This window comes from Meles meles, chromosome 20 (genome assembly GCF_922984935.1).
Source record: "Meles meles chromosome 20, mMelMel3.1 paternal haplotype, whole genome shotgun sequence".
Lineage (NCBI taxonomy): Eukaryota > Metazoa > Chordata > Mammalia > Carnivora > Mustelidae > Meles > Meles meles.
The window spans coordinates 4,030,209-4,041,722 of NC_060085.1; the positions used below are offsets into that span (position 1 = coordinate 4,030,209).

At 64.2% G+C, this 11,514-nt stretch overlaps 1 protein-coding gene across 1 annotated transcript; it reads right to left on the reverse strand.

Moving 5' to 3' along the window:
* Positions 1-29: 29 nt before the first annotated feature.
* DUS3L (dihydrouridine synthase 3 like) lies at positions 30-5,392 on the reverse strand. Its single transcript, XM_045992058.1, has 13 exons — positions 5,171-5,392; positions 4,227-4,500; positions 3,467-3,979; positions 3,101-3,142; positions 2,830-2,982; positions 2,431-2,547; positions 2,157-2,222; positions 1,965-2,075; positions 1,614-1,710; positions 1,416-1,491; positions 992-1,180; positions 783-911; positions 30-696 (listed from the first exon to the last, which is right to left on the reverse strand). Exons 1-13 carry the CDS (start codon positions 5,272-5,274, stop codon positions 624-626), a joined length of 1,944 nt encoding a protein of 647 aa, XP_045848014.1. The 5' UTR covers positions 5,275-5,392; the 3' UTR covers positions 30-623.
* Positions 5,393-11,514: the final 6,122 nt, after the last annotated feature.

The following is an 11,514-nucleotide window of genomic DNA, read 5'->3' on the forward strand; positions in this document are numbered from 1 at the left end:
GGCCAGCCTGGGCAGGCTGGGGGGGAGGCAGGCGGGAGCACAGGCAGCCCACCGGAGAGCAGGCTCAGTCCGGCCGAGTTCTGTTTGCCTGGTTACTCGGGGCAGCGGGTTCCAGGCTGCTGCCCGCCCACTGGTCGGGATTCCGGGTATTGGGGGGTGGGGGGGGGCAGGGGGCAGATGGAGAAACCAAGGCAGTCAGAGTCAGGCCTCACAAAAAGCGGGGCCGACCCCGAACTCAGTCCGCTGCCTTCTGCCTTTGCCTCTGTGCTCTGGGCAGCTCTAGGGCTCCTTCCTCCAGGCAGCCTGCCCCGATCCGCACCCGCGTAGGCCGAGGCCCCTGCCTCGAGAGTGCCTAGCGCTTTCTTGGCAGGTAAAGCCGCTCTGGGGAGCCGTGGTGGCCAGCACAGGGCTGGGCCCATGGGGGCGACTCGGAGACTCTTGTCGTTGAGAAAGGACAATTGAGTGCTGGGGAGAGAGTCAGCCCTGCATTGAGACAAAGCCCCAGGGTGGGACGAGGAAGCCTTGGGGTCACGAAAGGCCTGGGTTTTAAAAGAGTAAGATTTATTGCGTTCCCGTGCAGCAGGAGCCCCGCTGGGCCGTCAGGCGCCCCTCCCCCGCCCCAGCTACTTGTATGCATTGGCCTTGTGCTTGGGCAGAAAGACGAAGTCGGGCGGCACAGGTCCCAGCAGCATCTCACTGTGAAGAAGGCACAGGGCGGGGTCAGGCCTGCGGCCCAGGCGCCCCTCGGCCTCCCGCAGCCCAGCGCCTCGCTTTCCTGGCACCTGATCCGGATCCAGTCGGCCGCCTTCTGGCTGGCCATGAGTGTCTCCAGGTAGTCGCGGCCCAGGTAGTAGGGCGGCCGCTCGTTGATCCTCTGCGGGAGCCGCTCCAGGAGGCCCACGGGCACATACCTGCAGGCGGTGTGCACGGGTGAGGCCAGGCGGGCCGCCCCCCACGGGACCCCCCAGCTGGCGCGTGGCCCTGCACCCACCGGCACAGGAAGGACAGCCACTCGAGGAGGAAACGGCGGGTCTTCTCCACGCCCTGCGTGTCCGAGCCCCAGTGCTCCAGGCCGTAACGCGTGAAGTCCTGCAGGATGGCCAGGCGCTCGGACGACGAGATGTCCCAGTGCCGCTGCTCCTTGATCTCCGTGAACAGCCAAGGCTTCAGCAGGGCGCCCCTGGCAGTGGGGTAGGGAGCGGTGGTCTGGAGGCTCCAGGGCCCTGCCTCCCCGCCAGACTCAGCCAACCTTCAAAGCCCAAGAGTTCCAACCCACGAACGCACAGATGTCCGCTGCCCACCCCCTGCCCCCGGCAGAGCCACCTGCCAGTGACTCCGAGCAGGAAGGTGGGGAGGGAGGCAGGGGCAGCTCCGGCCAGTTCCTTGCAGCCCCCCCAGGCACACAGCACCCTTACCGAGCGACCATCACCCCCGCGACGCCAGTCTGCATGGCGCGGTTGGCATCCTCGTACGACAAGATGTCCCCGTTTCCTGAAGGACAGAGGCGGGGTCTCAGGGAGCCGGGGGCAGGCGGGAGCTCTGGGGGACATTCTGGCAGCCCAGTGATGCCCATGGGGGCAGGGCAGGGTCCCAGGTGGGGGCGGGGGACCCACCGAACAGCGGCATGGGGCTGGCTGCCGTCACACACTGCGCGATGTACCCCCAGTCGGCCAGCTTGGTGTAGCGCTGCTCCCGGGAGCGGCCGTGGAGCTGAAGGAGAAGCCACGCGCGGGGAGGGAGAGCCGGTCCGGGGGATGGAGGATCAGACACAGAGAGAGAGACCCAGAGACATCAAGAGGGACAGGCTGAGAGAGAGAGACAGAGAGATGAAGAGACAGACGGAGACAGACGGAGGGAGAACCAGAGAGCAGGAGGAAGGGGCGGGGAGAGAGAGACCGTTAGGAAGGGCCGCCCACCGTGTGCTCCGGTGGGGGCCCCCACGCCCTCTGTGCCCCGACACCCACCGTGACCAGGGCCGCGCCCCAGTCCCGCAGCTCAGGGAGCAAGCGGTGGGCCAGGTTCACGCGCTCCTGGACACCAGTGCGGATCTTCACGGTCAGCGGCACGTCCAGCACCTGCGGGCAGGGCGGCAGCGGTCAGCGGGACCCGGGCCGGTGGGGGCGGGGGCGGGGGGGCGCGGGCGGCTGAGGGCGTACCTGGTTCATGCCGCGGACGATCTGCTGGAACTTGGCCGTGCGGTTCATGAGGGCACAGCCCCCGCCCTGGGAGAGATGTGGGGCTGGAGCAAGGGACGGCAGGATGCGAGCTGGGCCTGCCACACCCTTCTCTGCCTGCGCCAGCCAAATGGGGGAAACCAAGGCAAGCAGCGCCCACGGGTCCCCCTGAGACTCAGGCAAGAGCAAGGCCGGGTTCCGGCCTCCCATGCCCTCCCCCCCACACCATGGCGGTCCAGGGCCCGGCAGCTACTACCTTCTTGTACACGAGGTCGATGGGGCACCCGACGTTGATGTCCACGAAGTCCACGTCCACGGTGCGGTTGAGCAGCTCGGCACACTTGGTCATGGTGTCAGGGAAGGCGCCCTCAAGCTGCGGCCGGGGGCGGAGCAGGGAGTGAGGGGCTGGCCCAGCCCACTGTGGGGATCCATCCAGGAGCCCTGTCTCTCCAAAGAGGCCCGGCGATAAGGCCACCGACCCACAAAGGGGCATCGGGTCAGCCCTCAAGCCCATGGCTGAGGCAAGAGGGGTCTGGGAGTGACTGAGTCAGGCCTGTGGTCAGGGAGACCCAACCCCGAAGCTGCCCCAGAGCGAGGCATCTAGCAGAGAACCCCTCTGTCCTTCCCGCCTCCCTCCCCTCGGGGCGGCACCGACCTGCACGCCGAAGACATCCTCACAGGGGTGGCGTCTGAGCAGGGCCCACTCAGACGTCTGGCCCTGCAGCAGGTTGGTGCACACGGCCATCTCCCCGCACGTCACGTCAGCCCCGAAGCGTTTGCAGATCCGCCGGAAGGGCAGGTTCCCACACTGGGGGCCATGGGGACATGGGCACATGTGAGGGGCAGCAGGCAGGAACCCCGGACGCTGATCGCAGCCCCAAAACCCACCAGACGGGCAGACACAGGGTCCTGCCGGGCTGACCTACCGTGGTGAGGGGGGCCAGGTACAGCTTGCCGCTGAGGTCCAGCTGCAGGGAAACAAAACCCAGGGGAGCTCGCCAGGCCTCTGGAGCTCCCTGCTCCCCACCCCACCCGCAGTCCTCCTCTGGGCCTCCGCACAAGTCGATGGATCCCTGTGCGAAGACCATTCTGTTCCCGTCTTCGCCTCTGCTGCAGTCTCTGCCCAACCGTCAAAACCACAGACCTGATGCCCCTTCTTCCAGGAAGCCTTCCCTCCCTCCTCCTTTCCCTCCCCCCACCCCCAGCCCGACTCTCTGGGGCTGGGGGTGTGCGTCTGGCTCTCTCTACCCCCAGGCTCCCAGCACCCTCAGCAGGAAGCCCCGACCGCGTACCTTCCTCTTCTCACAAGGCCGCAGCCGGACTATATCCTCGTCTGTCAGGGGCCCACAGGTCCGCCCCGAGCCGCTGGCTGGGACATCAGCGCCTGGCTCCAGGAGGGCCTGCTGGGTGTCACCGCTGTCCTGTCCGGGGGCACCTTCGGCCCCCGAGACGTCGGGGACCGCGGCCTCCGGGGAGGGGCCTGGCACGTGGCCCTTGCTCAGCTGGCGGAGGGCCTGCTCGGCGCGCTCGAAGCGGACCTTGCGTTTCCGCAGCTGCTGCTGCAGGGCCTTGTCCAGGCCGTTGCGGACCGGCGGGGCCTGGACCCGCTCTTCCCGCACCAGGTTCTGACCTTCGGGTCCCAGATGGGCCCCGGCGAAGCGGCAGGTCACACCATAGGGGCACCTGCCGAAGGTCTCGAAAAGCACACAGCGGGGGCCCAGGTCCGAAGGCTTGGTCTCCAGGTAGCGGCCCACGTCGTGCAGGAAGCGGCAGCGGTCGCCAAAGAAACACTTTGCTGCTGATCCCTGCGTGGGAACCAAGAGGCCACGAGGAAGGATGGGGGCCCACCGGGCCAGCCAGGCAGCCTGGGTGAGAGGCCCTCCCCTCCTGGTGGGTGTCCCGGGGCAAATCAGGAACCCATCAAGCCTGAGTTTACTTGTCAGGAAGATGGGGACAACAACATGTAATGCCCCAACTTTCGGAGGATTGAATGGGGAGCCCAGAGGCTCAGACGGAAGGTCTCCAGGACTTTCAAGCAACAATTACACTCACCTGGACCAGGGAGGGGCACAGCCTATTCTTGTCGTAGTGGGTGGGTTTCATGTGGGGCCGGCCCTTGTTCTGGCCCCGGGCTCTCTTCTGAGCCTTCGGCTTGTCTCCGGGTTCCGCCGCCTCCCCCGCCTGCCCATCCTCCAGTCGGATGCGCTTGGCCTCAGGCTCCGCCAGGTCATTGCCACTGGGGTCTCCTGCCTGGACTCCCTGGCTGGGCTTCTCCTGCCCGTTGGCTTCCAGGAATTCGTGGAACTGCTCCTTGGTGGTGAGGTATCTGCCAGCAGAGAGGCAGTGGCAAGAGCGCTTGTGGAAGGAACCCCCTCTCCGGCTCAGACGCAAGGGACACTGGGGGAAGGGACCGAGAACACCTGTCCCTGCTTAGGTGCGTCTGCTAATGGGGAGTACACCACTTAGAAGCGGCCAGCTGCCAGTCGGGGCGCATCTCAAGACCACAGGCAGAGCCTAAATTCTGTCCCTGGGTCCCACTGCCCAGAGGATCCAGCCAAAATACAAACAGCAGGAACATCCCCAACCACATTCGGCTAGAGAAAACTACACGTCCCCGCATGCCTTGCAACAGGGCCACGGTCGCCACATTCCCCAGCATGCCCCGCGGCCCTCGCTTCAGACCCAAGTCCCTGCCCGTAGGTGAGACTAGCTGCAGGTGCACGAGTGCTACTGCCGCCACACGCCGGACTACAGTCCCCAGCATGCACTGCGGCCCCAGCCTCCAACCCTGCGCGCCCCTACAAGCACCGTGTGTCCTTCGCACAAGTGACAGCCCCCAACGTGCGCTGTCCGCTCCGACCCTGCGGGTGCAGAACCAGCCCAGAATGAAGAGCCTGCGAGCTTCCCGCCTGGGCCGCTGCCCCGTCAGCCGGCGTGCACTGCCTGTAGATGCCGGGAAGGCCTCGTGAGGGTCTCCCCCGGTCCCGGCGACTCACTGAGATTTAATGGGCGCCACCCCCGGTTCCGGTGTGCCGGCTCCCGAATCGCTGCCGCCGCCGCCACCACTCTCTGCTGGGGCCTCCGCCGCTCCCTCCGCCATCAGCCCCCCTCACGCCGGCTTCGGAGAGCGACGGGAAGGCCTTCCGGGTCGCGAGAGCGTCTTCCCGTCGGGCTGGGGAAACGCGCATGCCCGGGGCGCTCCAAGTGACGCCATTGTTCGCGAGCCGACGTAAGGGGGCGGAGCCTGGGTGGGGGTGGAGCCTCGGTGCCGCTAAGGTTGGTACCGCGGAGCTGTTTGCGGGGCACGGAAACGCTCGGTTCCTCTTCTGATCCGCTGCGTTCCACCCACGAGGGTATTCGAAAAACCTTAAAACTGGGGCTTTAAGAAAAAAAGCTTAAACTCCACTTTTATGCGGGGCATTATCGACAGTTGAAAGCCTGCGTGCCAGAGGCTGTCCTAGACGCCGGGCAAGTCCCCGCGACAACAGGCGGCACCCTGCCCTTGAGAGCTCGCGGGGGAGCGGACTGGCTCCCAGCGCTGGCCTCGGCTGCCCTCTGTAGGACAATCTGGGGATAAACGGAGGACCTGCGGCGTCCAGTCTTGGGAGACTTCGTGTCCGGCTGTGTCTGCCCACCTCCAGGGACCGGAGCTCACTCCTCCCTCCTAGACTGCCCGTCCCATTGCCCTCTGAGGTTCCACCTGGAGTCTCCCCCCACCGTCCCACGGCACCCGGGTCCCTCTGGGGAGGCAGTTGGATAGAAGGGGAAACTGAGGCCCGCAGAGGGCTGTCTAAACATAGCCTCCCCTCTCTGGGCCTCCAGGGGCTCCCTGGGTCTGCCTTGCCATGGTCTGTATTTTCTGTGTGAGGCAATCAAGGAGGGCCTCCTGTAAGCGGGGGAAAGGAGTATGACTGTGGATTGGCCACTGACAATATTAATACTAATAATGCAATATTAATTGCTTATTATAATGGTGTAGTATTAATTGTTTACCAGTAGCTAAACAATTGTTGAGCACCAATTTTGTCTAAACCCTTCGCATTAACTCACTTATTCTACTCTCTGACTTTGTGCAGAGGGAACAGGCATTCATCCCCAATCCACCTGAATCCATGGATCTCAGAGGTCTCTGGCCAGAGACCAGGTCCGGTCCTGAGCCAGAGACCAGGGCATCAGCCTCCCCAACCTGCCTCTCCCCACAGCCTGTGGGTTCCTGTGTCCTGACCACTTGCCCTTCAGAATCTCCCTCTAGTCCATCCCCTCTCCCAGCACACCCACTACCAACTTCTGGGCCTCAATCTTCCATCCTACCCCCAAAGCCCAGACTCCCAGGCACAAATCTGACCATGACGTTTCCCCTGCTCCCAATCCTTCCATGTCTTCCTACTGCCCCAGACCTGTACCACGGCCCTCAAGTTCCTACAGTTCCTAGCCCCTGCTGCCTTCCGGTTTCATTCCTCATCACCCCCCACACCCTAAACTCAAATACCAAGTTCATTCCAGACGTTCCATGAGGCAGTTGTACCTCTCCGCCTTTGCACATGCTGTTCCCTCTTGCAAGAAGTCTGTTCCCTGCTCCCGATCTCCACTCACCCTCTAGTTCTCTCCTCTTCCTCCCCTTCCTTCCTCCTCTTCCTCCCCCTCCTTCCTCCACCAGAAGCCTCTCCAACTGCCCCGTACTGATACAGCCCCCTTCAGCCTTGGCAGCCATCCAGACATCACCCGGGAATCACGGACCTCAGCATCCTGGTGCTACCTGGCCACATGCCATCTTCCCCACTGTACTGAGCTCAGAGAGGGTGGGAATTGGCCCACTCAGTCACTCTGTGTCCCCAGCACCCAGGACCAGGCCCAGCCCACAGGAGGTGCCCAAGGAACGCTGAGTGCATCTTACCACAGCTGGGAGACTGAGGCACAAAGGGGCCAGGACCTGCTCTAGGGGGCCCTGCCTTCACTGAGACTGTGGCAGGGGGATGAGAACTTCCCAGGTGTCACCCTGGAGAACGTGGGGACACTCAGGAAGATGCCCCCCCCACCCTGAACCAGGCCTGAGTCGTCCTCTGAATGCCCTATCTTGACCGATTCGGAGAAACAGGAAGGAGGCAGGTGGCCCATGGAACCCTGTGCCAATGGGGACACTCAGGCACTCGGATAGGGGGAGGCAGGGCCTGGGGAAGACGCTGCCTGCTCTCTCTCTTTCCGTCTTCCTCTGCTTTTGGTCTCTGCCTTCCTCTCTCCCTCTGAGTCTCTCTTCTCTGTCTCCCTGCTCCCTCCCTGTGTCTCTGTCTCCCCTGCCCTCGCTGGCCCTCTCAGCCAGGCAGCCAGGCCGGATGGGGAGGCAGCAGGACAGGTGCGGCCTGGGCTCGGTGCCCGTTTCTGCCGGGGCCACCCCGGATTTGTGGCTGCGCCTCCTTTATCTGGGGCTGCAGCTGCCCCTTATCTCCTGGCTTCAGGACACGAGACAGGGATTAGGGCAGCCCAGGCCAAGGACGCGAGACAGCAGGGTTGGGCGGACGGGTGGTAAGAGCCAGGGTGCTGGGGTGGGGGGTGTGCCGCAGGGCACCCGCGAGCCTTGGCAGCTGGGGCTGCTGCATGTGTGAGTGTGTGTGTGTGTGGTGAGTGTCTGTGGCTTTTGCGCATGTGATGGTGTATACGCATCTCCTGTGCTATGTGACTGGGGAGTGTGTCTGATTTGGGGGGGCTGTGAATATAATTATGTTTCTGAGTACACGTGTTTATGTGTGTCTGTGTTTGTTGTATGTGTGTGTGTGGCAGTTTGTGCACACATCTGTGGCTTTTGTGGGGGGGGGGTGGCTGGCTCTGCCTGCGTGAGCCCCTGCCCTGCCCCACGTGTGCCCGCAACCCCCCGCCCAGGCCCCACCCGGCCGCTTGCCCTGCTGCCCTGACTCTCTTGGGCTGGCCTGATGGCTTTCCCACCTTGCTGACCCAGGGCCCCCGACCTGTGGCCTGTGGCTGCAAATGTCCCTATGGGGACGGCCGCCGGCCCTGCTTTTCCCATCCTCCCTCGCCTGGAACTGGCCAGCTCCTTCCCGCCACCCACAGGCCTCAAGGGCCCTGTGCTGGCCGAGGCCACCAGCTCCTCTTGGCCCCCGGGGCCCTCTCTCTGACCCTGGCCTGGGTCTCCCGTCGGGGCCGAGGCTTCTCTCTGCTCCGCATCCTCCAGCTTGGGGCCAGGAAGTTAAATTGAGACCTGAAGCCCACTTTAGGGGAGACTCTTGGCTGGCAGTTGGCGTTCCTGAGCTGTCCCAGTGACCCCTGGCAAACCCTTTCCCTTCTCCGCAGGAGAACGACACCGCTGGTCCCTGAGGGTCTGCACTGGGCACAGAACGGCTGTAGGAGCAATTTCACTGACGGGCCGAGAGGCCCAAACATCTCCGTGACCAGCTCATCGTGGAGTGGGGCGATGCCGAATACGGAGATGCTGGGGGGGGGGGCGGCGGTGCGGGAGAGGCAGAAGACACAGAGGACTCTGGGCTACCTACCCCCTGCGGCGCCGGTTCCTGGGGGTCCTGAGATACAGCCCGGGGCCTGCAGGGCCTGGACCAGCTCCTGGTGCTAAGATGGAAACTTCTCCACCGGCCAAGTCCATGTCTTGGCCAGCGGCCGCTGGCCTCCCAGAAGCTCTGCCTGGGCCTCCACTGGTGAACAGAGCACTCCCCTTGGGAGCAGTGACTGTGCAGCAAGGGCAGGGGGCCAGCCTCGGGGGTCAGGGCTGGAGGAGGGGCCAGGGCCATGGCTGAATGTTCTGGAATCATCCAGCCCCGGTTTGAACTTCTTCCCTACTCTGTGACCTTGGGCCATCCTCTTGACCTCTCTGATCCTCAGGTTTCACAGCTGCCAAGTGAGCACAGAGCACTACAGGGGCGGGGGTGTTGCCTGGAGCTACCTGGGTGCGGGGGACATCCGAGGAGGCAGCGGGGGAGCGGAACTAATTTCCAGGCAAACACCGTGGAGGGCTGACAGGTGACAGGGCCTGGGCTCTGGGTGCACCTGCGCTGTCCCACCCCTACCTTGGCCTTGACCCCAGGGCCAGCAGGCTCAAATCGGCCACAGCGGCCAGGTGGCCCACAGACGCCCCCTGCTCCACACTGAGCCTCAGTCTCTCTGTGTCTGTTCGCGCGCTGGGGAGACACAGCCCGTGCAACCCTCGGGCTGCTCTAGAAGCATGGGAGGCTCAAGGCTCTGTTCCACCCACCCCCGCCCCACAGCAGCCACAGTCTGGGAGAAGGAGGGTTTAAAAATAAAGCATTGTAAATACCCGTGTTTCCTGCAAATAGAACCAGCCCCTGAATCCCCGTGGCCTCCCAGACAGCCAGGCCCAGACAGCTCCTTTGGGGGGGGCGGGGGCCAGAGGGTGGGTGTGTCTGCGTGCGCCCCAGTTCCCAGCTGCTGTGTGAGTCAACCGGCGCGACAGGGTGTCTGTCACCGCCTGTCCAGGAGGTGACAAAGTCTGTGGGCTGGTGACAGCGTCCAGAGGTGACACACCAGCGTGCTGTGGGGCCGGGACACCGTGGACATGTGTCTCCTGTGACCACGTGGGGCTGGCCCCGAGCACAACAGGGTTCCCCGGGGCCCGAACGTGATGGGGTCTCCAGCCGCGGTGGAGGGTGGTGGCATGTGCCGGCGTCCCACCTCCCGCCTCCTGTGTCGCCCGGCCGCAGCCTCACCCTAGTGCCCCCCCCCCCACCCCAGAGGAAGCCCTGAGGCTTTTCAAGTCGCTGTTGCCCGGGCAACCATTTTACGAGCGTCCACATGGTGGGCACATGTGTGTGTCCTGCACCCCTCGTGTCTGCACGCCCCCACCCCCACGGCCCCAGCCACGGTGGGGAGGGGGATACCGGCAGTGTGGGGTGAGCGGGAGGTGGCCAAGGGCGGCTGGTGACAGCTTAATGGTGGCTGGGTGCATGGGGGTGGTCTCTTGGCCGGGCCGTCTGTGTGCAGAGGGCTGTACCCCCCAGACTGGCCTCACACGTGTGTGCATGCTTGTGTGCACGCGTGATCGTGTCTCTGAGGCTCCTGCGCTTGGGTGGCTGTGGGGTGTGTACTGTACCCTTGGGGGCGTGTGGGCCACGAGTGACTGTGTGGAATGCTTGCGTGGGGGCTGTGTGTGTGCGCACACGGCAGGGACGTGAGCAGTCTCTGCGTGGCCGTGTGTCCCAGCGGTGGGTGTGGAGCGGGCCACGCCGTGTGTGTATTAACTGCAAATTGGCACCAGGCGGCATGGGAGTGCGAGGCGAGCCACCGAGTGTGCGTGAGCGGACAGGAGCAACCAAGGGGCTGCTTGGAGGGCCGGTGGGCTCCTGTGTGAATATGCTGTGTGTGTGTGTGTGTGTGTGTGTGTGCGTGCGTGCGTCCATGCATGTCCTTGGGCAAGGACGTGGGTCGAGGGTTGTTGTGACCGCTCTGAGTGTGTTAGGGATGCTGCTGGGCATCCGTGTGCCCCAGTGTGTGTGAGAATAAGGATGGCGCTGGCTGGGAGCCTGCCTGGACCAAAGATTTGGGCGCCTGTGTGCAAATGGCCACGGGGACGTACCCTTCTCTTCCGGCCAGGATGTCACCGGGAGCGCGTGGTGACAGCAACAACGGCAGACGCCGGTGGCGTGGGCCTCGCTCACCACGAGCCAGGGATGGTCACGCCTATTTACTTACGCGATCTCTACCACAACCCTATTAGAATCTACTCATAATACCCGGTTACAGATGGGGAAACTGAGGCACATTCAAGAAGGATGGGCCCAAGGCTGCACAGGGCAGACACCTGTCCTTCCCATCCTGGACCAGGACCAGGCAGCTCTGACGCCGCCACTTCGCTGATACCTGCTCGTCCTTATGCCCCCACCCTCCCCACAAGCTCACGTCCTGGCGGACTCCTTCCTGGGGGCTGTGCGCAGTCCCCGACGTCCCCCCACCCGCGTGAGTCTGAGTACAGGGAGGGAGACTGCCTGAGTGTCTCCTATCACCGCCTACACTGTGTTGTAGTGCAAGTTGTACAGGCCTCTTGGGTGTGTGTGTGTGTGTGTGTGTGTGTGTGTGTGTGTACACGCGTTGAGGGCGTGGAGACCGGACGCGGGTCCTAGGAAGGCCTAATAGCCATACGAGTCCCAGGGCGGCTGGCATCCGAGGAAGGCAGGCGGCCTGTGCGGGAGCGAGGAGGCCCCAAGAAATCAGGCGGCAGTAGAGAGAAACCAGAGCACGGGGCCCCAGGAACGCGGGCGGCGCGCGGGAAAAAGCCGGTCGCGGAGGCCGAGGGCGGGGTCGTAGGGAGGGTATTTTTCGGTAACTAGGCCGCGGTGGGGCGGGGCCACGGCGGTTCCAGCCC